Source organism: Thermobia domestica, chromosome 13 (assembly GCF_964235325.1).
Source record: "Thermobia domestica chromosome 13, izTheDome1.hap1.1, whole genome shotgun sequence".
NCBI classification, from domain to species: Eukaryota; Metazoa; Arthropoda; class Insecta; order Zygentoma; family Lepismatidae; genus Thermobia; species Thermobia domestica.
In genome coordinates this window covers 60094845-60120178 of record NC_137466.1, presented here as the reverse complement: position 1 = coordinate 60120178, position 25334 = coordinate 60094845, and the positions used below count along the sequence as shown (strand labels likewise).

At 36.3% G+C, this 25334-nt stretch overlaps 1 protein-coding gene across 13 annotated transcripts in view; it reads right to left on the bottom strand.

Annotated features, from left to right (window-relative positions):
* The window catches only part of da (transcription factor daughterless), a 616942-nt gene that overhangs the window by 501098 nt on the left and 90510 nt on the right, over positions 1-25334 (bottom strand). For all 13 annotated transcript variants that reach the window (XM_081735768.1, XM_081735771.1, XM_081735773.1 and 10 more), the window contains exon 3: positions 24747-24846. In XM_081735768.1, coding sequence (XP_081591894.1) covers positions 24747-24846 — 100 coding nt within the window. The remainder of the gene's footprint in view (positions 1-24746; positions 24847-25334) is intronic.

Below are 25334 nucleotides of genomic sequence, written 5' to 3'. Positions count from 1 at the left end.
ACCCGAATACGGTAGGTCCCATAGTTTTGGAGCAATGAACCTTTAAAGTTCAATTTTTTTTTTTTTTTTTTTCATGTTTCCAACAGCCTATAACTCCGAAAGGATGCATTTGTGCACCTAGGTAGGTCTATACTGTTTGTCTTATCTTGGTGTCAGGAATCACCTCCGAAACTTTCGAAACTTCGTCGATGTTCTTTTAAAACATCCTATATATATATATATATTATATCGAGAGAGAGAGAGAGAGAGAGAGAGAGAGAGAGAGAGATGTATGTGTGCAACACAAATGAAGAGAACCATCTAAAAGATGATAGAGAGACAGATCATCTAAAAGACATCGACTATTGTGAATCCACAATGAAATACAGGATAAAGCGGTATCATGATGCATTCCTGAAGTCCTGTTCATAGATGAAGGATACAGGAAACTATCACAAAACATCCCCTATGACGTAGCAAGATTGATGACAATGAAGAAAATAATACAGTGACTCATCGGAGGTAACAATCGAGCATCCACCTGGCAAGCCAAAAAGCCGTGACATCGCACGCACGCTGCTGGGAATCATGGCAATGAGATCACAGGTTGACTACCGAGGAGAAAAAAGAAGTCTAAAACATTCCTGGAAAGGCACAATGATGCTTCACAGCACATTTCATTTTATTGCGAGCTTCCGGGTACCGGCCAATTCAGCAGCTGAACAAAATTTCAAGATTAAAATATGTTCCACAAGTCGATAAGGCAAACAAATGCAAAATGTTAATTACCTTCATTGTCATGGGCGGCGATGAGGGGTGGGCAAAGAGGGCAGTGGCCCCCACTTTTTTCATGTAACTCATTAAGGTATATAGTTTCATCTGGAAATGTAAAGTTTTTGTATGTATTACTGGTTCATAGAAAAAATGGTGCCATATAATATTTGCCGTTGCGTGAGTAGGTATTGTCTGTCTTCCCGTGGAGTTAAGAAAGCTACAGGAATTGGGTTTTAATTGCCACCGAAAATAACTCAAAAATTAACACATTGCAGTACAACAATTCCAGCATACTTTCACTTCTTCTTACAAGGGCTCGATATGTTAGTCAGTCGATTTGAAACTAATTAAGAGAACATTTCGGAAAAAAAATCACAAGTTATTATTTAATTGCACAGAAATTGACAGTTCCTGAAATCTTTCCTTCTAATAGTATGGAATATTGATTAAAAAGTGAGTAATAAGAAACAACTTCTACCTTTTCCATTATTTTGCAGTGTAATATACGAGTGAAATGGTATGTTTAGGGGTGTACGAGTGTATATACAATTAAATTTAGTGAATTCAACATAATTCTAGGTTTTAGGGTTATTTTGTATAACTGGAGTGTGGAGGTGATTCCAAGTATTGTGTTTTGATGTGATCTAAAGAAAGAAAAAAAGTGAAAACTGCAACTAATGGCAACGAACATGTTTCGGGAAGCTGCAAAAGTATTTTTTTTTTTTTTTTTTTTTTATGTAGCATATGATTGTAGTATTCACTGTCTTTCATTTTCTAAGAGTAATAACATACATTTAATAGCATGTGTGTAATTAAAAATTAAGTTGTTCATTAATCCCTGTTTCAATGTAACTTCTACGAAACAGGTCTCATTATTCATTACTGTGATTAATATTGTCCTTTCTGTTTATTTCTTTTGAAGATTTGTTATTAAATAATCTGATCAAACAATTTTCCAGGCAGAATTTTAAGATGCTAATGAGCAAAGAATCGAATTTCTTCTTACACTTCGTTGTTTAAGAGTGCAAAGAGCTAGTACCTACTCCTGTTGCTCTTGTCAATTTACTTAATAAAATATGAAGTTCGATATACGGTATTTTAACTGAAAAAGATAGTATCCTATTAGTTATAGAACCTTTCGTCAAACAAAGTGTTAGAAACAACCAGGAAAAATAACACTGATATACAAATATTCAGATCATGTCTTGTCCCCCCCCCCCTCTTTTAACGTCCAATCTCCGCCACTGTTCATTGTCATACATACTCAATTTCAAAGAATGTTCCTTTCACGATACAGAGAAATTTCCATTTTGAATCTGTGTAAATACTACGTCATAATATATACAACTGACTCACAAGTAAATGAACCCATTCTTTATGCAGGAACGAGGAAGGGCGTCATTAACAGTCATTATTTGTTTACAAGTATTGTTGGGAACTATTGATCTATATTACTGGTACGACCTTGTAAACATTTTTATAACATAACAGTTACGTCTCAATTGATACACTGAATTCAAAACTAGGTCTAGGATACTATACAGAGAATACCCTTTCCCTCCCTCCTCTGAAACAACTGATCAATTATGTAACAAAGGAACATCTAACGGAAGCACATACGTGAAAAGTCTAACAGCGAAGGAAACGACCAGCCACGAAAAGCAAAACTTTCAAACAAAAGACAAATTTGGAAAATAGATGCAGCCCCATCCCCACATGCTTCTTTTCGAATCAACCTGTGTTTTTCTCTTACCATACTACAACTTAAAAGCCTTTCACAAGCAAATCGAATGTGCTATGGCCTTTTTCACTTGAATATTTGTCCCCAAATCATTCGGTTTCCACTCTACGAAGGAGTTTGCTACAATCGAAATCAAGCTGCTGGGCGATCGTTCGGGCCCGTTGCTGTCACTTCAAACTCAATTGGTAGTAGAGGAGGAAGATTTACTACACACAAGCTGTTCAAAGTCACTATCATTATTGTGAGCAACCTTCTGTAGATGGGAAGAGATCAACAGAATCATGCTAAGATTCAGAAAAGGCATTTTTTAAAAACAGTCTAAGAACCCCATCTGTTATGATAAAAAATGCAAGTACATAGTCAAGATGGTCAAAGTGGACACTAAAAACTGAGAACAAACAAAACGAAAGAAAGAATATATACTTTGTGTTCTTGGTCCATACTAAAGGAAAATATGGAATTTCTCGCTACATGTAAGAACTGAACAAAGCACATCAACATATACCTGAAACTTATTTTATTACGATTATTTCTACATTACATACGGCAATTTAGGATGCGGTACTTTTCATATTCATAGGAAATGAAATAAAATGTTAACGTAAAATTGTTACTAATACTTTTAATTTAATATAAAAGAAAGCTACAGGAGAGCAAAGGCACCAGTAATTTAATTTCACATGTATGCAAAATACAGTTTCAGATTCAATATTAAGTAAGGAATATCTTGCGTACCTAATAATTCTAAAATTACTTCAAGCATGATATATTTTAGTAAACCCATCGATTGCTAAATTTTTCTCGTGCAAATATTGTTTTCATCATCATGCAAATACGCAATTAATTATATGTGCTTGAAGGCACAAACATAAAAATACTCTTTAATGTTCTCACTCCATTCACATTGTAACGTCAATAACGATCGCGCCATCAATCAATAAATAATTGCTTCTCTCATACACGGGAACATGATGTAACGAAATAGCAACCATGTCATCATATTCAATTATACCTCTACGCTTGTTCTCTTATTGTAGTAATGCTATTACTCCCTTTATGCAAATAAGGTACAGTGGATCTACCTCATTCCAACAATTTGTACAAAGGCAATAATTTTGTATTTATGTATCCTATCAATTTCAAGCGATTAATGACTGTAAATGCTTCTGCTCCGCGTTGTATTCTACTATGTATTTACCTGTCGCGAAAAATTAGATATACGAGGAAAATACTCCTACAGTAAAGTAACAATTAGTTGATAGTAGAATACATTCTACTACAATACATAGTAGAATACAACATTGTAACATTTTGTGTGTGACTAAAATATATTTTTAGTTTTCACCGAAAAACAAACAAACAAAAAATAAACAGTATATCATTATTATTCGCGCTATCAATTAAATTTTTCAATATCCTAACCCACATATTAAACAAAACAACACTAGTCAGATCTGAAGTTTTTGACCATTCTCTCTATCATATTTTAACAATCTTGTAAATAATGCAAAATCTAAAAACAATATTTAGAAAACACGATTTAAAAAAATAGAAAATTGATAGTTACAGTTCTTTCCTTATCCTCCGGAAACATAAAAGCAATATTTATGACATTATAATTGTATCGCCTTCCGAAATTTCTAGATCATGTAAAAGACCTTGAAACATTCAGAGCAATTAATTACATTATCTACTTTCCACAATTGTCATTACTATCATTAACAAGAGCTCAAAAAATGTGGAAGGTGTGAACGGAAGCCGTAAGTGAAGTACAATGACTAGCCAAAACTTATGACAACCCGTTACTTTTTGAATGAAGTCATTGGATTGATGTAAAAGTCAAGGGACACAACAGAATTCCTCGCCAGATGGTGACAGAGATTTCACTTGATAAGTCAGTATGATGCATATGCGCAGAATAGGGAAAACAGAAGACATATCAGAGTTTGATTGGGGCAACCAGATTTTAGGGGCCGGAGAGCAGGGAACGAGCATTTCGGAATTAGCGCGATTTGTCGGATGTTTACGAGCTGCTGTGGTTAGTGTCCTCCAAAGATAGAAAAACGATGCTGGAACTAGCGTCAAACGATAATGTGTAAGGCGGTTTCACCTCATTAAAGGTAGCACGTCGTAGGCTCTCGAGGTTGGTACAACAGGATAGGGTGGAAATTGTGGTTAAAATTAACGCTAGATTTTAACAGTGGACAAAGCACAAGTGGTGTGTGTGCACAGTTCCCCGTACACTGTTAGATATGGGTCTCTACAACAGATGTTCCATATGTGTACGAATGTTACCGCACGGCACTGTCGATTACGATTGGAATGGGCACCTGCTCCATCATCATTGGAACACCGAGCAAGGACACAATGTTCCATGATCCGATGAATCACAACAATACCTTCATCACATCGATCGTTGGGTCAGAATCCGTAGTCGTCCAGGAGAACAGCCGCTCGAGACGTGTCGAGTAGAACGACAGGCCAGTGATGGCTCCATTATGGTTTGGGGAACCTTCATATGATCATCAATGGATTTAGTATCAGGTGAGGAGGACATCATGAGGACTCCTAGCTATCAGCAGGTCATTGCTGATAATGTACATCATTCACGTTGGCCACATTCCCAGTTGGCAATGACATCTTCCTGCAGGACAAAGCTCCTTGTCACGAGGCCAACGTTGTGCTACAATGATTCAAGAAGCACAGTGGTGGACTTCAATTGCTGCAAAGGCCCTCAAACTCACTAGATCTTAACCCAATTGAACAGCTTTGCGATATCATTAAACGTTAGATTGGCGCTAATCGCGGAATTTACAGGAAAGCAGTAGTGATGAGCAAATGCAAGACCAAGACCAAGACCCGGGTGGTCTTGGTCTTGGTCTTGGTCTTGCACATGCGGTCTTGGTGTTGGTCTTGCACTGGAACCCTCGGTCTTGGTCTTGGTCTTGGTCTTGCACACCTAGTCTTGGTCTTGGTCTTGGTCTTGCACACCCAGTCTTGGTCTTGCTTGCAAGAGTCTTGCAAGTTTTGCTTTTAAGAAATCTATGATTTTCATAAGTAATTTTACTCTGGATATAAGGGATAATAAATCCTACATTGCGCCAATAGTGAGGGAAATACAACGTATGTTTCTAAATGTAATATATTTTACCTTCGTGTAAGTGTGATGATACTGTACAACATAGGCGATGACCTTTACTTTTTTTTTTTTCAATGGGTGATCACGCTTCACTACTTATAAGATAAATCACAACATTTCGTAATATTTTTATGTTTTAACAGATCCAATACTCCACTGGTTTCCAAACTGGGGAGGCTACCCCTGACATTGAGACGCATGAAAGAAAACCAAGACGGCACAGATGACTGAAATACCATAAATTCCAAAATTATTTTTACACTCTAAAGGCGTCAGATCTTTCTTTTCAACCACGATTAGCTAATCCTTGTATTAAACAAACTTCCAATTAAATATAGAGATTTTGTTTTACTGATTCTAATATGTACTGTATGGGGCAGAAACAAGGACATTACGCAAAAACGATGAAACAGTTAGACTTTCGAAATGCGGGCATGGAGGAAAAAGGAGAGAATCAGCTGGGTTGAACGGAAAACGAATGCGAAGGTTTTAGAAATAGTAGCAGTAGGGGAGAAAAGAAGAATTTTAGATGTAATGAAGAGGACGATATTGGCTGAGGAGGAACTGTATTATGAGGGACGTGCTAGAGGGAGGGGACGAAGGAGATTGTAGTTGAAGAAAGATATTAAGACAGAATATTGCTACGTTAAGACGAAGAGACTAGCTGAGGACCATAGTCATCGAAGCTTCTCAGCTGCAGCAAGTGACCTGCCAATAATGGCAGAATAGCTATTATTATGACGATGATGATATGTTTTGCAATATTGACCAAAATAGAGAGAAAAAATTAAAATAATAATAATTAAACCTCAATATTTTAGAATAAGAAATGATGAGTTTTACGTCCTACGATTATGCCGGCTAGTCTAAAGGAGACGGTGATAATGAAAAATGAATGAAAATGGTGGAAAAAAGTGGGATTAAACGGGAGAACCACGAGGAAACCCACGCACACGGTGTTTGCCCACCACAAAGTTCACTTGGCGGGGGCTGGGATCGAACGCGGGACCCCAAACACCTGAACGCTCTACCACTGAGCCACCGCGGCCACAATATTTTAGAATAATTTGAGTGAAAACTGAAAACGACTCAACTGTCTATGTCTTTTGTGTAAACTCAATTTATATAAATACTTTTGACCTACATTAGAAATACATAATAACGGCATCAAACTTCAAGTTATTTGAAATAAGTACGAAATTACTTTCAGTTGTGAATATAGATTATTTATTGTTGTATAATGTTATATCGTTGAGTCCTAGATATGCCGTATACCTAAGGGGGCTATAAGTTATATTGATAAACAATTATTCAACGTATAAGCATCCATCTATGAAATCAAACTTGCGGCCGCATGCGCTAAGTTTTTGTCAATGTCATGAAAATGTTATTTCAATATTAATTTTATAAGTACACATTAAAAATTTCCAACGGATGCTTGAACCTCAGAGCCAAGGCCATACCCATGTAGTCGGCACCTATGGTGTACGGAATTGCCGATGTTCAATATTACATTTTTTTAGTTTTGGAAGAAGAACACCATTAATATGTTTTGAAATAAAATGAAATATCTACTTTAACGTCCCACGATTATTACACTGAGGCTAAAGGAAACAGTGATGATGAGAAATGGTGGAATGAGGAAAGTACGAGGAAACGGGAAAACCCACGCACAGGGTGTTTGTTCACCAAACAAGCTCACATAGCGCAAGCTGCGATCGAACCAGGGCCCCATGTACCAGAGGTGCACGTTCTGCCACTGAGTTACCGTGTCCATAACATGCTCTAGTTTATTTTTGCTTATCCACTTCTTAAGGACACAACTATTCTTCGTATGATTTCATAAAATCCAATCATGGGCCGTCGTGATGATCAAATGATGACCAAAGTAAATCAGACACTGAAGTTATTATAGCTTGTAACAATTCATAGAATTATGCTGTCGGTCGTCTCGTGAACAACCGATTCAAAAAACGACATAGTGTAGCTATATGTTACAGGAGGAAATTGACTCACATGGATTGCATAAACTACTGGGAACAAATTCACTCCGGCGGTATTTTTACTAGAGCCAAGAAGTTCACGTGAAAGATGTAATGATTTTTCCCCTTCCTTTTTACATTCTATAAAAAATCAAGTAGTACCTTACTTGTGCAAGACTCTTGCGCAAGAGTCTTGGTCTTGGTCTTGGTCTTGCAGATATGGTCTTGGTCTTGGTCTTGGTCTTGTAGGTATGGTCTTGGTCTTGGTCTTGCATCGGGATTCCTGGTCTTGGTCTTGGTCTTGGTCTTGCATGCAAGACTCTTGCAAAAACTGCAAAACCAAGACTCTTGCGCTCATCACTAGAAAGCAGTGACTTGCACATGCAGATATGCACCATGTCTCCAGCCACCTACCAAACTATTTCCATGCCAAATAGAATTCTTGCTGTCCTGCACGCCATAGCAGGTATTAGGAAGGTTGCCATAATATTTTGGATGGTATAGTCATTATATGTTAGGCAACGTATAGTAGGAATTATTGCGTATCCTTTTTCTCCCGTTTTACAATTTCTGCAAACACTCTGATCCGAACAACTTGCAGATAGCAACAACTGTCAAAGTGGACTTCACAGAGCAGGAAAATGGTTCGTATACGTGCATTAATCTCGGAGCTGTTGTATAGCAAGGTGAAGGTAGTATAGCGAACCAAATGTCGCCAAAATTTCGTTTTTGGACGGACATCATGGTTGTTTTGAATGCGAACTTTAGCATTTCTCGCACAGTAGAACTGTTGAAACAATGACTTTGTGATATGATGGGGAAATGTTAAGTATTATAATTAAACGTTATGTGCAACATCCTCTTCCACAACCCACATCACGCACAAAATCGCAATTAAAGACATCGCATCGTCAATGAAACTAAAGAAGATCTGGGAAATAACGGCCTGTCAGAAACTATCACCAAGCATATTATGGCCATCAGAAACTATCACCAAGCATATTATGGCCAAACTATTACGTGTGGTTTAGACCACAGAATCGTGCAACCGTCACAAATTGAGGTCCAAAGTGTAAGTAATGCCACTATGCATACGTTAACATCATGGCATACTGCGAAGCGGAAGATCAAGAGCAGAAGGTTGTACGAGCGCTACCTCATAAAAATTCAAAGTAGTAATTGCAAGCGTACCGAAGACAATTAATTTCTTTATGTTATTGACAATCAAGTAATCATTCAGTTGTGACGTCCAAGATTAAAACGAAATCTGTCCTACTCCTCGCAACATGATATTCCGCAAAGAAGTCGCGACTCGTCTCTTTTTCACGTTACAATATTAGTAAGTACTTTGCGATTGATCTATATGGAAAATCACGATTATCTAAAGTTTTCACAAAATCTAATAAGTTGTCGCGGATTTTCATGGTCAGGTCTTTTAAAACAAATATCTGGCCTACAGACTAACGTCCATTCTCGTTAAAGGTGTAGTGGTGTCACTGAATAAATTAAGCAGAAAGAAACGTGATTAATTATGAAGTAATCATTCATATTACAGAATGAGAACAGTGAAAACGTTTTTTCACTATTTTACTCATCTACAAGTAAATGTCCTCGGTTCCAATATCAGAAAAAATATGAAATTTCGTTTTGAATTCTATTTCAGTTTTAACCTTACACAAAGTATTGTGAAGTAATTTATAATTGAGAGTACTTTTGACTTAATTTGTTAAATTTAATTTTTATTATTTTATCAGATTATGTTGTATCTACAACTGAATTTAACAGAATCATTGAACTCTTGAAGTACATTCGCAGACAGTTTGAATAAGCATGTATTTCATCATTGTGATTACCAAAGCTGCTACTAAACAAGACTAGTTTCCCTTCCTGCTTTTGTGCATTACCGTCCGCCTAGCCTGATGTTTCCTAGTTCACTAATCTCAAGACTCGTCGTTTTTTTATTGAATAAAATTACCGAGGACACGTACACAGGGGTATTCACCATGAAGCTTGGGTAGGTGCTGGATTGTAAGAAGAAGCACAACCCACTATTGTAGGTCTACCAACTCCATTCCATGTCTTTGTAATACCATTCTGTGAGTTTATCGCCGCCGATCCTTTTTGATAAAACCCCTGATTAGTAAAGTGGAAATGAAGGAGAACATCATTGAAGATTCATCACAGAAGAGAACTCAACGTCCCTAGTAGCTCGACAGGATTAGGTTCCAGTTGTCAGCTAGCTCCATTATTTCCAGATTCCTCCCGAGAGATCCATTCATCGATAGAGATGACGAGGACGACACCAGTCTAATAGAAATTGTTCAGGCTAATGCTCTTCCTTTGTTTTACAATTTAAACCTCTCTCTCTTTTTACCTTTATCTTAACTAGTCACTTTTATAAGATTGAAGCATTTGAATTTCATTTAAATTCAAACATATCCTTCACAGTAAAGTATCGTGTTGGACATCAGTTTTCATCCGTACATGTTACATTCCTTTTACAAGTACTTAGAGATAATATTCTGAGCTACTAACTGATGGCCCCACACACACGGCACATGGTCGACTTGCTAGGGGTGTTGAGTTCTCTTCTGTGATGAATCTTCAATGATGTTCTTCATTTCTACTTCACTAATCAGGTGTTTTATTAGAAAGGATCGGCGGCGATAAACTCACAGAATGGTATTACAAAGACATGGAATGGAGTTGGTAGACCTACAATAGTGGGTTGTGCTTTTTACAATCCAGCACCTATCTAAGCTTCATGGTGAATACCCCTGTGTACGTGTCCTCGGTAATTTTATTCAACAAAAAACGACGAATCTTGAGATCAGTGAACTAGGAAACATCAGGCTAGGCGGACGGTAATGCACAAAAGCAGGAAGGGAAACTAGTCTTGTTTATTAGCAGCTTTGGTAATTACAATGATGAAATACATGCTTATTCAAACTGTCTGCGAATGTACTTCAAGAGTTCAATGATTCTGTTAAATTCAGTTGTAGATACAACATAATCTGATAAAATAATAAAAATTAAAATTTAACAAATTAAGTCAAAAGTACACACAACTATACATTACTTCACAGTTACCTTAGAATCTATAACTATCATCAGATAAATGGATTCTTATGCAGTTTAGAATTCTTTTAAGTTTGTACGTTAGTAATTCAACATCCTAATTAACAGCCACTTTTTCAATATAAGAAATCTGATAGTATAAAGTATAATGCATGGAGAGAGAATTTTAAAATCATAATATAATATAGCTTATCGGTTGAACATTGAAGTGCCATATGACAGGTTTCTCACGATGTTAACAGTTCACAATGCATAGCGAAATTAGCCTGATGAATTGATTCAATTATATACTGAAGAGACGATAGCAGTAAATGTGGATTAAAGATTACTAACACTTATAAAAAAAAAAACACTATAGAAACATGTTTTATTAGGAAAACCACAGATGGCACTAGTTACTGAATTCGAGCAAAACAGCCAAATAATTAAATTCAAAAGCCATATTAAATTAAGTTGAAATAATCTTTAGTGACAGAAACTGATAAACTATTTACATTTTTTCATATACTATGTACTTATCCCATAAGTCTTCGGCCCATTGTAAGCTAAAAGTTAAAATCATGTTTAATTATAAACTCCAATTGTTTACATTTTACAAACTTACTTATTTAAGTGTGCCAACCAACCACCTCAAACTCCATATTATATTCATGTTATTATTCAAGGACTTTGTTATACAAGCAAGCGACAGCGCAGGTAGAGCCTTTCTATTTCAAGTGTGCCCCTGCTGGCGCTGCTGTCGATGTGTTTTTTGCCGTACCACCATCGAAAGGGGAGGGACAAGTTGCTGTGGCCAAGATCCTTCAATAGTTGATGCGAATAGGGTTGCCACATTGAATTATTCCACGGGTTTTCGCTGTGCACTGACTTTTCAGCCATTCTAAGTAGCTTACGATCTTCACTTGACAACACTAAACGACTGAATGATACATTGACAACACAGCCAAGGTTATTTGCTTCTTTCCCCAAACCAAATAGAAAATTTTCCCTCCGTAAGAAGGCAGCGGGGTTGGGGTCGAAGTATGTTTCACATATTTTCCGAGGACACACTTGAAATAGAAAGGCTCTAGTGACATTGCATAGCTGCTTATCGCTAAGAATTTTAGCGTGACTCTAAGACTAAAGTGTTTGTCGTTTATTATTAGGTAGTAGCCTATTTTAATTAGAATGAAGCACAGTTACCAAAATCTAACCCAGGTGTCTACTAAAATTCCAAAAGGAAATTTCGTGACCTTTTCTTTCCCAAACCATAAAATTTAGTAACATTCTCAAGAGCGAATTTAGGTGCGAATTGGACTTAATTTCCATGCATGCTATAGAAGCGTGCTTTGCTTGCAATTTGGTAGCGTTTAAAGCCGACGCTAGACATTTTTGGTAGTGAATTTTGACGTTTTATAGAACAACATTTTCCAGTTTATACCAATAATTGTACAGATAAAGAAAAATTGTAACCCAGAAGCTAAATTTCTTGACTTTCATGATCGTTTTCTGATTTCATAACTTTCGTGACCTGTAAACTTGATTCAGTAATGTTGCCTGTTCTATAATTTAGAGCTTTACCTTAAACTAGTGGCTCTCAACATTTTTTTGTTGATTTCACACTTCACCGAACACCCACGACGTAGTGATGCACTTCTTTAATTTATTATTAATAACACAAATTTTAATAGTGTAAGTATATAAGTTTCTATACAGTAGTGACTTTGTATACCATGTACATTATAAAGATCTGAGATTATAGGAGACACTACTTTTGATATCTTCTCGTATATAAACACGTACATCTTCTCATTACTCTTTCCGTATCTTTCAAAATAACCGTTGAAGAAAATATAGCACTGCAATTAGTGTTACTCACGAGACGAGAAATTTCCTGGGTCTCGCGACCAAGACTAGTTCACTCAAACATTGTTTTATTATTACATCATTCACAATATCAAAACTATAAATTGATGCAGGGATTGTACAACGATAATAAAAAGCATTTATCAACATTTAAAATATATATAACTCATTATACATATTATTAATAACTATGGTTTCAATCAGGGGCGTCATTTAGGGAGGGCAGGAGGGGGCAATTTCCCCCCCCCAAGAGTTTGAGGAATACATATGCTTTAAAAGATTGTCTACTAATATACTAGTACAGAACGTGAGGTTCTTATGTCAGTGGTGCTCTTGCCCCTCCCAAGCGAAGTTTGAAATGACGCCCCTGGTTTCAATGTTGTTATATAAAATCTTTATGGACCTCTTGTGACGTGGAAGGACTGGTAACTTCTAGATAAAATTCAGCACGAAATCAGATAAATTTTGTACATACATTTACAAAACGAGGCGAGAAACAATTCTTCGAGAAAAGAGACGAGACGAGAATATCTGTATACATTACGGACCAACTAATTCTTTACAATCATGTTCACATACTTTTCTGGTGCATATTATATATATATATATATATATATATATATATATATATATATATATATATATATATATATGTGTGTGTGTGTGTGTGTGAAACGAAGTGTATTTAATCATCTCCTTTCCTGGGAGGTTACACTATGTTATTATTATAATATCAACTAACGAATTAGTTTTAAATGAATCGGTCTTAGTTTCATTGTTTAAATGGAAGATAACCCTCATTATTCTGAAATTACTTCAGACTGAATAACATTTTTCACAATGTAGTATTTACTTAAGATGTTTTATCTTTCCTTCTATTTGAACACACAAACACGAATAAAAATACAATTAATAATATTACTAACATACACAGAGAATATAGTTTTGTCATGCATTCCGTTTAAAGGAGGAAAAATCATATTTTCAATTTAACTTGCTCTTCTGCCAGATTAGACACACAGTAGAAACGCTTCAAGAAATCAACCCCAGCCCTTTATATAGCAGGCCAATTTATTGATAGCAAGGGAAATTATAACGCTGGCAAGCGTCCATCCAGATAGAGGGTGGTCTGTTGCAATCATGGTTAAAAGAGTACACTACAACGAAAGGAAGAAACCTCCTTACTGGATCTATGTTTAGACATGAACAACGGCAATTAAAAACTGCTCATACAGGGATGGCTACAGAAACTATATATATACACATTATGTTATGATTCATCATATTTCTTTACTATATTCTTTCACAGTTATTGTTGATGAAAAGCAGTCACGTTTGTCATATACGTATTCATAATACAGTTATGAATCGATCATGCTACATCCTGTTTGAAAAAAATAATAACTAGTGGCAAGTGAGAATACTACACTGAAAACTCCAAACTAACAATCACTTTTGAAAAAAACTTAATAATTACTTTAGGGAAAGCCCTTCTTGTAAACTTATTCGTGTATTTTTCATTTTGTGAAATGTTACTATACCCTTAAATATGAGAATAGTAATACGTAATGTAATTCCCACGGGTGGATGGTGCTATAGGTTGCATGGTTGTGCAAACGCATATTTTAAATAAATAAATAAAAAAAATTAAAGTAGTTTTTCAGTAAAACTAAAACCTTTCCTCTTCAGAACAAGACATTGATGCACCTCTTTAGAAAAGTCACTTAAAAAACTGAAGAGGTTTACATTTTCAGTTGCAACGAGCGCTATCACTGGATCCAATAACATTGAGCATATGACAGACAGCTCCTATTTCTTAATATCCAGAAGTGCATTTATACCTACGTATACATATATTGCTATCTTCCCGTATTGTTCACCAGCAGTTGCAGCCACTTCGGCAACCGGTAGTTATAATAGTTACGATTTCCTTCACTTGACAAAGCTTGATCCAATTCGCAGGGTGGATAAGTCGCGGCAGCTTGTAAGAAAACATCTACCACCGAACAGTATTAAGTCATTTGGAGAAAGCTGGCTACAGAAAGAAATCCGACGTTTGGGTCACCACATGATCTGACTCAAAAACATTTATTCGATCGAATTTCTATTGAAACAAACTGGAGCCACTTCTAAAGCGGCTGATCACGACTGATGAAAGGTGGATAACCTACAACAACGCGCGAGAAAAGATCGTGGTTGAAGCGGGAAATTCCACAGTCTTTCGCAAACCCCACACTGACACCCACGACGATTAAACTGTGGTTTGGTGGGGTTGGAAAGCTATCGTGCATCACAAGCTGCTGCCACTTGGCAGAACGCAAGACTTGGACCTGTACTGCTGACAATTAGTGCGAATGCACCTAGCAATTCAAAAGGAATGGTCCGGACTGGGCAACGAAAGAGATGTCATATACCACACTAACAACATCGAACCGTACATCTTTAACAATCCATGAGAAATTGAGAGAACTTGGCTAGGATGTTTTAATGCATCCACCGTACATCACGTACTTGGCACCGTCAGACTATCGTTCTTTTTTGGTCTCTGCAGAACTTTCTGACTGGTGCTAAGTTAGTTTCGAAACAGGAGTGTAAAAAATCACACGTCATAATTCTTGACCAGAAACCAAAAAAAGTTCTATAGCGATGGGATGATAGTGTTTCCGAAAAAAAAAATATAGGTCATCGAACAAAATAGTGTACATGTGGTTTCATACTGTTATTTTCACATCCAACAAAAGTATTCTTAATTATGACCTGAGTTAACTTTATATTATTGAAAAGCAAAGAGGCACATAAATGGAATTTTGATTACTCGCGGAGAAATTAATAACAACTGTATGAGATCAAAAGAGGGCCCTTCTTTCATGAAGGAAAATATTTATCATGGTGTTTTCTTGTAAAAATAGCTAACTTCTTTAATAAATTATGATAAGAGATACACGCTGCATTTTCGTTTGCATCGCAATTCTGTGATTTTGTATAGTAAACTGTCGTGCGATACCGCTTTAAAAACGTTGATATTCGTAATTTATTTATATTATACATATAGTGCTGTGCACAACTTAAGGACGAGATAGATGAAGTACATAAAATCTTGCGTAGTTGACATATTTACAGTTGTCGATTAGCTTGTCCAGGTTTACAATAGGTCAAGCTGCACTGTTATTTTCCTGGCACATGTCCAAATAATTGCATATAGATTGTTAATGTGCGTATGGTTACCAGCCGTCCTGGTTTCGGAGAAAATATCCGTCCGACGTGGTTCTGTCGGAAATTTAAAATGTTTCGACTTTCATGTTTATTTGGTGAAGACGGATTATTATTACTGGAATTATGTTTGTATTAAGAGCCTCCAAAACAAGAGGAAATTTCACACAGCGGCAAGCAGGTAAGTATGATATTTATATATGTTAAATGTAGATCTATACATAAGCTACATACTATATAAATTGGCCATACTTTCATTGTGTATTACATATTATAGAGCCTATATAATTTAAATGGTTTTACTTTACTTTTATCAATTAGATTAATACATATGATTTGTTCTTCACCAGAGGCGTAGATTATATTATCAGGGAAAAAAGACCGCTGGTACACTTCTCTCTCTTAAGCATTTGCTGTATAGTATCCCTACATTGGGTCGCGGATATAAGCTCACCACTAATAATATAATTGTATTATAAAATAATTAATGCAATAAAGAATACAATAATGACTAATTATATTTATAGGTTAACTAATTTAATTGTAATGGAAAATAAACCTGAAAAAAAAAGGAACGGAAAAATGGCAAAAGGAAAATATGACAAAAATGAAAACTAGACGTTGAATATTAATATGAAGTAGATTTTGAATATTAAAATATAAACTGAAATCAGATTTGGACAAACAAAAGACTACTACTTTCTTTTATTGAAGAAAGCAATCCAACCCTTCCCCTGTGCTGAAACTTTCGGTAAGGAAAATTTGCAGCGCAGAAATATCGGTAAACGAAATTTTGGTAAAGGATATCTCCGTGTTATTTTCTACTACGACTGAAACTATCTGAGATATATTTCATTTTGCTTTAGAAAAACCTATAATGAGTACGAAGAGGTATTAAAATCTAGATTTTGACTAGTAGTAGGCCTGATTCAGTACAAAATAGAGCTATTAATGCTATATATTAGTCGTCAGATAAAAGAATAAAATAATAAGGATGCTGTAGAGTTATGTTTTAAACGTGGGCGAGCTTTGAGGAACTTGTAATAAAATGCTCCGGATATTTAAATCTTGGCTTCAACTACTAGTAGACCTAGTTCCTCAATAAGAAATAGCCTATATGACTAATGTCATATAGGAGTAATCAGACATCAGAATAAAATCTTAAGAATGTTGCTGAGTTCAAGTCTTAAGGCTGTCATCATACTTGCAGACCAATACTCATCAAATGAATCTCTTTCTTATTTACTAAGAATAAAACAACTTATGGGGAAAAAAGGCTTAGTGTTAGTAAATAAGAAAGAGATTTGAGTGTTGGTCTGCAAGCACGACGGCAGCACTAAGAAGCAAGGACTAAATACATCTGAGTACGATGAATGTGTAAAACAGAATCACCAATCCTTTAAAGCAAACAAATTCTATTATGTCAGTATTTATGCCTAATCATGAAATTATTTATTTTAATGTAGTGATGAATTGGGCCAAAATTAGGCTTACTGTCGCCCATGGTTAACACATTAAACTTGCAACATTTCTCTTTTGCTCTGATATTTGCTATATGATATTAGTAGCTCTACTTTCTACTGAGTTATTAGGCCTATTTGTAATTGAAGTCAAAGGCTAGATTTTAATATCCAGGGCATTTTATTACAAGTTCCTTAAGGTTTGCCAACGTTTAATACAACGCAACTCCGCAAAGTCCTTATTATTACAGTATTATATTTTTTTATACAGGGTGAGTCAAAAGTCCTTGGACACCTGCATTAGTTTGAAAATCGACGGGAAAAGTAAAAAGTGATGACGGGAACAGAGGTTTAATGAGGGGCCGCAACTTTTGGAGTGTATGCCATTCATGGCCACCATCTTCAAATCCGCCATTTCGGATTCAAGTCAATTATTTTAATGGGAAGGGGGTGTATGACACATCAAATAACACTAGCTTGAGCTCAGGAATTTAGTGGTGTAATTTTTTTTTTTATCTTGTACAGTTCAGAAGTTATTAACGTTCAAATGTGGGAAATTACCTTGATACTGACCCATTTCTCTCTTTGTTCCAGATGATCTAAAATGGGTCTGACACGTGATCAGAAGATCGAAATCATCCTTCTATCAAGGGAACGCAGCTACCGAACAATAGCAGCTGACTACAACAGACGCCACCCAGACAGAGAACCGGTATCGCACAGCACGGGGGCTCACGTGATCACCAAATTTCGGGAGACGGGCTCTGTTCAAGATAGGGCACGTAGTGGGCGACTAAAGACTGCCACCAATGAGGAAACTGCAACGGCGTTTGTTGCGTCGTTTGTGAAAAGTCCTAAACGAAGTACCCGTCGTGTATCCCTAGCATGTGCAATAAGCCAATTCTCCGTTGTCCGGATATTGCACGCCAATCAGTGGCATCCTTACAAGCTACACATCAACATAAACTGAGCGAGGATGACCCTGATCGCCGGTGTGAGTTCTGCATGTGGGCTACTGAACGAACTGGATCCTGCGTTTGCAAAGGGCATACTGTTCAGCGACGAGGCGTATTTTACTTTGAACGGGGATGTTGATCGACATAATTGTCGATACTGGTGTGACGCAAATCCGAACTGGGTTGATCCGAGTCGAGAACATAGTCCAACGAAGGTGATGGTGTGGTGGCATATGAGTCACCCGCATCATTGGGCCATTTTTTATTTACAACACCTTAACTGCACCACCTTGTGTTCCCTGCCACACTGAACGCTGACGGCATTTTCCCATCTTATTTTAAGCACGATGGAGCCCCTCCACACTATGGACTTGGTGTCCGTGAATGGTTGGATGAACAACTGCCAGGGAAGTGGATTGGTCGCCGTGGTCCCGTGGAGTGGCCGCCCAGATCCCCTGTCTTAACGCCCCTTGATTTTTATCTATGGGGGCATCTTAAGCAGATAGTGTGTGCTGAGACAATCCGTGATTTGAGACACTTGGAGGAACGCATCCAACAAGCTTGTGACCTAATTTCAGGAGACATTCTCCTCCGTGTGCAGTCAGAGTGGTTGCGGCGACTACAGTTATGCATTGCACGGGATGGACAACACGTAGAACATGTGTTGTAGCATTCAATATCAAGGTAATTTCCCTCCTTTGAACATTAATAACTTATAAACTGTACGATAGAAAAAAAAAAACAAATTACACCACTAAATTCCTGAGCTCAAGCCAGTGTTATTTGATGTGTAATACACCCCCTTCCCATTTAAAAAATTGACTTGAATCCAAAATGGTGGATTTCAAGATGGCGGCCATGAATGACATACACTCCAAAAGTTGCGGCCCCTCATCAAATTTCTGTTCCCATCATCACTTTTTGCTTTTCCATAGATTTTCAAACTTATGCAGGTGTCCAAGGACTACTGACTCACCCTGTGTATATATACTGGACAAGTGATATAAGATAGTAGCTCCACCAAAGCCTAAATTCCAATATTCGGTGAATTTTATTACAAGTCCCTCAAGGGAGCTTATGTTTGCTATCGGTGAGCTTTTGTCCGTAACTGTCATATAAAACTGCCGGTGAGCTTATGTCCGACACCCCCCCTACATTTTGCTTTGGAAAGATGGCAACCCTAAATATGCGTGCAAATTGATGTTATAAAAAGTAGTATGACAAAAGCACGTATCAATCTATACTTTTCTTCCTTAAAACGATTCCTTAAGATATTCTACTCTTACTTTTATGCAACATATCCAAATAATTCCGTACAGAATGATAATATCCACGCACACTGATGTCATAAAAACGATTATTAGAATGAAAAACACACCAACATTGGTAAAGAACCACTACAAACAAGTAACATTTATTCCACATCAGGATAATTTCTTAGACCTGCGCGGTAAGGCAACGGTGTGTCCATAGAAAGCAGGCGTGAATCGCCAGGGGCATGCAGGGTTATTCATGCAAGAAACCACGCACCAATCTGTGCTAGGTTGCCATTAGAAGCAAGATTTGTAGGACCTTAAACTTCAAAAACGGATCACAATGTAGTAAAAGTAATGTCTCTTATAAGGTCAGATCGTCGATTGAGGATGTTCAGTGGTGATTTAAATTTGAATGTGACGGTCCATCAAATTTTAACACAAGATTTTGACATGAGAAACTGTGCGTCACGGTGGTTCTTTTATGCCAGACGACAGTTACATTCAATTATTATTATTATTATTATTATTATTATTATTATTATTATTATTATTATTATTATTATGGCAGAAAAAGCATTCCTGTGGTTTTTCAGCCACCATATTCGCCGGATCTCAGCCCCTATGACTTCTTTTTATTCTCTTTGCTCAAAAACCACTTGAAAGAGCACCATTTTGGTACTTTGGATAATATCCTGCTGAGCGAAATCGACAAGCGACAAGTATTCCAGGACTGTTAAGAATAGAACAACGACTCCATCGCTGTTGGGTGATAAAAGCGGACCATTTTGAAGGGAATAACCTTGATTTGTAAAACTAATAAAATTTATCGTTGAAAGAAAATATTTCTACTTTTTTAACACACCTCGAATAATAATGCCTACAAGTGTCTTTCTAAATTCGAGGCGAGAGTATATATCTCACGAGTCTCATGGCAACATTAGTTCATCTAAGTCTTTGATCTGAAACACTATTTTAGTGTTACATTATTTACAGTATGAAAGCTATGAATTGATTGTACGAACACAATGAAGAATAGTTATCAACGTTTACTCCAATGTTAAGTATGGTTTAATTGTTGTTATATCATACTGTTTGTGAAGCTTTCAGACGCAGAAGGATTCTGCTAACTTCTAGACGAAATGAAGAAAAAAAAATTAAGATCATAAATTTTATACATAAATTTACAAAACAATGAAATCTTTAAGCTTTACGTCCCACAGTTATGCCGGTTAGGCTGAGGAGACTGTGAAGATGAGAAATGAATAAAATGGTGGAATGAAGAAAGTGGGAGGAAACGGGAGAACCCCGAGAAAACCCACGAGCACGGTGTTCGTCCACCACAAAGTCCACACGGCGCGACCTGGGTTCGAACCAGGGACCCCATTTACAAAACAAGATAAGAGAATCCTTTTTCTCGGCTCTTGGACAACACTAATCACTACAAACTGTTACGAAACAAGTTGAATCAAACGTATACATGTAATCATAAAATCTATGAACTTTTATATTTATGTAATGTGTATAGAACGGAACGTATAAAAAATTTTGTACTCTGAGCTGAAACTGCAACGACGTAAATAAATAAATGAATGAATAAATTAAATTTGCTACGATACATATACACTAAACTAGCGTGAATGTATGTAAATGACGAAATGTTTGTAATAAATCACTGTAAATTAATTTCATTCAATTAGAAGCGTGACCAACTAGTTCAGCAGAACAGCTTACATGCTTACATGCTTATGATAACAGTTAATTATTTAGGGACAAGTACGTAAACGTATCACTTTAATAGAAGATCTCACAACCAAGTAATTATTTCTTATTTTTATTCTTATTGCAGATTAAACGATCGGAAAAAGTGTTGGAAGAACATGTTTATTTTGTGTCTTGGGAAGAAACCTGAGAATTAATTTTTAATAGATGTAGTTCGTTTCGTATTTGCGGCAAAAAAAAGAATTATTTAGATATTGTTCGATAAAAAGTGAAGGATTAGAGTCAAATGGCTACCAGAGTTAATGTGAAGCAAACCAGAAGAGGGATCTGATAATATAAGTTATCACGGTAGATGCATTAGCTGGTTGAAAATACAGTTTTACCTGTGACCACTTTATATATATATATATAGATATATATATATATATAGAGAGAGAGAGAGAGCGATAACAATTATTATATTAACCGTAACTCCTCTACATACTGGAAATGTATTCAGGAAAAACACAACAGTTGTAAATTCATTTTGTTGAAATAATATTATAAAGAACCAAATCAAAACGAAGCCTTACAAATTCAATGGTGATATTATTGATCTCCAAGTGCCACCAGAATTTAAAAAAAAAAAAAAAAAAAAAAAAAAAAAAAAAAAAAAAAATGATGCTTAGAAAATTCTATGTAGTTCGAATTTATATGTTTGCAAATAGTGTTGTTTGCGACGCAAAAGGCACTCGAAGGAAAGGAAGGTTAAAAAAACACACATACACACTACAGCTCACGTAAACAAGAAAATTCCACTTGGACGAAGCTTACAAATGTAGAATGCACACATTCTAAATTTCTTCAAAAGAAGAACCAATACATTGCTTTCTAAATTTTCAATAGCTCTGGAGATGGATATTTAATGCTACCAGGAATTAGATTTCTTTGAATTGTGTATGTTTATGTTTTTGAACGTAAAAGTAAACATCTGAACATTTAATGTAGGCGATCATCCATAAATATAGCTTCATTATTTAGAAGAGTAACAGTTAATGTAAACATTTAAAAAGGAAACTACTTTATCCCTATACAAACACTAACACAACACAAAAACACAATGGAGAAAAATGCGCTTTCTTAGAATCTTCTCTTCAGCAAGCCTAATGATTTTCAATCACTGGTCTAATTTCCCTTCATCGAGACTCCCGTTATTTACTAAAAATATTTCTTGTCGATTTCCTAATTTAAGATTCAGAGTACTACGTTCCTGTCCGGCGTGCTTCACTGAATCAGTAACTATTTCTTAACCTGTAAAATATTTAATGAAAAGTAATTTAAATTCGGAATAAATTGATACAGGAACTCACTGAAAAATTCTTAACAGTCACTATGCCAGTTTTAATTTCTTCAGTGGGAGAAAGTGAAGGGACAGAAAAAAATTGGGAGACAAAAAAATTCTGTACACCGAAAAGGATAATTCTATATTACTTTACCTAAATTACAATACAATACGTCTCCGGGGGCAGGCATCGTCAAAATGGGGCGGATATTCGTCCTCTATTCCCCTCTGGCGTCATCAACGATTCTTAACTTTTACATAATTTAGGGCATCGCAAACGTATTAGGACAAGAAAAGTGGAAGGGAGAGGCAGTGGGAAAAATGTGTAGATTAACATGAACAGTACTTCGAAGAATTTTTTACCTTTGTACAGATCTTGTTAGCAAATTTAAAATATATACATATATTTCATGTCTTTGGGAGCACACCATATTTTTCTTTAAAATTAACTGTGCCTAAGGATTTACACTCGCCTTCATTATTTTTTTGTTCACCTCAGTGAGATCCATTTGATTGGTGTAAGCCTTGTTAATGGACTTTTTACGTTTTTCGCTAAATATAATAATATTGTGGAATTATCTTCATTTTGTATTTTAGTGAATAACTTAAAAGAGAATGGAGACCATCAAACATTTAGAACGTAAACTAGTATCTACAAAAATACTATGACCCGGGACTTTTGTTGTAGGCCAGACATCTGGATGGGGAGTTTATGACATAACTGTCGATAACTCAAAATTTTTGCAAAATCTTCGAAAGGATCATTTGCAGTGTTTCTTCTAGGAATACTTCCAGTGAGGGCTGTGTGTGCCAAAGCAACGACAAATTATGTCAGTCTTGTGAAGATCGCCTTTTACGAAATAGTTTCCCAGTGCAGCCCCCTCTTATTCTTATCTTGCCTGCCTCTTCCCCTCCCTTCCTCCCGGATTAAATGCTCTCTTTTTCGAAATTGTAATTTTGTTTGTCATTATTAAGTGATCTCTCCCAAAGGAATGGAGAGTGCACCGATAATCCTTAATAATTAGGTTTAAAGTGAAATAAGAGTTTAAAGAAGAAAAAAGTGAACAGGTAGTTCCACCACAAGCAACATAACAAAAATCTATGCTAAACTCTTCAAGTTGTTTTGGTCCGTATAATATTACACAAAGGTAATGACCCGACACAAGTGATGACAGTGATGGATTACCCGTATCGGTCAAACGAAGGATAATAGCAACCCACAGCACAGATAAAGCTTCTATCAATGAAGAGCATATAGATACCAGTTTATTCTTCTGAAATCTAGGTATTAACTATGGGATAAACATTTGGTAAGGTACTATAATTTTATCAGTAAATTCAAGTAATAACATTGTGATTCTGTCAAATCTATATATTTCACAAAATCACTGTAAAAAGATTAGCAGGAAAAAGAACGAGAGGAGTACACGCATAAGAAGACAGTGGCACAAAGTGTCCTACAACTGACACTGTATTTCTGTATGGCGATTGTGCCTATGATCTCGAGTTTGATTCTCCGCGGATGTATTTGTCTCTGATACAAATCTGAGTAGTAGTTGGATTACGTCTCATATAGTCTAGGAAATGAAAAGGGACGTTAAACTCTATTCACTCAATCGATCAAACTCAACTCAAACTTTTTTAGATCCTAATACAACCATTAATAATAGTAGCAAAGTAGGCCATGAAGAAGTGTTGTCGCAACATGCCCTTAAACTTGGTTACGTATGAGCTCCATAACGTGCTTTTCTGCCATTATTTTTAGCCTAAGTCTGGAATTAGCGACCTCTTAATTCAAACAACTGATGTTTGTCAATATGCTGGGACTGCGTAACAAATGACATGTCCTAGCCCGGAATCGTTCCCGCGAACATGTGCACTAATCATTCAGCTTCACAAAAACATTAATGAAAATATCTTGAGCTTAACGTTCTTCAGAACGCCACTGAGTAGAATAACGTAACGATAATAGTGCAAGAAACAATAGTATTGAACAATATACATCCCAAAATCACGCAACTCCACACACACGGTCACAACTAGTCTCCACGGATTCTTCTAAAATGGATTAGTATATTTTTTTTTCTGGTTCTACTAAGAGTTTGACACACGCTACTGGTCAACAGTGATATATTACCTTACCTCGAAATCGTACATGAAACATGAGGATAACACCTTAGTTATCTCAGGAAAACAAATATAGTAGATATACACGAGTAAATGAACATCTGTAATTCATTGCAGTGCACTTGAATACAAATTCAAATAAAACTGAAAGAAACAAACCTGCAGGTGTGGGTCTTCTCGGCGCACTGCTGAATGGAAAATAAGGCGAATCCGGTCCGAAAGTTTCATTTCCCGCACCACTATAACTATTTCCGTACGTCTGAAACAAATAAACATAAAAATATTTTCAGTACTCTTCACACAGAACATTTCAGTACATATGCTCATATACAAGAAAGTAAAGTACTTTTAAATTTCAGGGCACTATACCAGTCCAAGGTGGAAAGAATACGTTGAAGACTTATATGAGAGTAGGGATAGACCGTGTAGCCTAAATGTTGAAGTGGAAAATGAAGTAGGCGAGGATGATAAAGGATCTAGTATTCTTCGGGATGAGTTTGAAAAGGCTATATCTGAGATTAGGAATGGAAAGGCAACAGGAATAGATAACATACCAATTGAATTCATAAAAAATATAGGAGACAAGGGAAAGAAAGAATTGTGGCGAATATGCAATGAAATATATGAAACAGGAGAATGGCCAAGAGACTTTCTGAAAACGATCATGATACCGATGGCTAAGAAATCGAACCCAAAGAGATGTAAGGATTATAGAACTATTAGTCTCATATCTCATGCAGCTAAAAT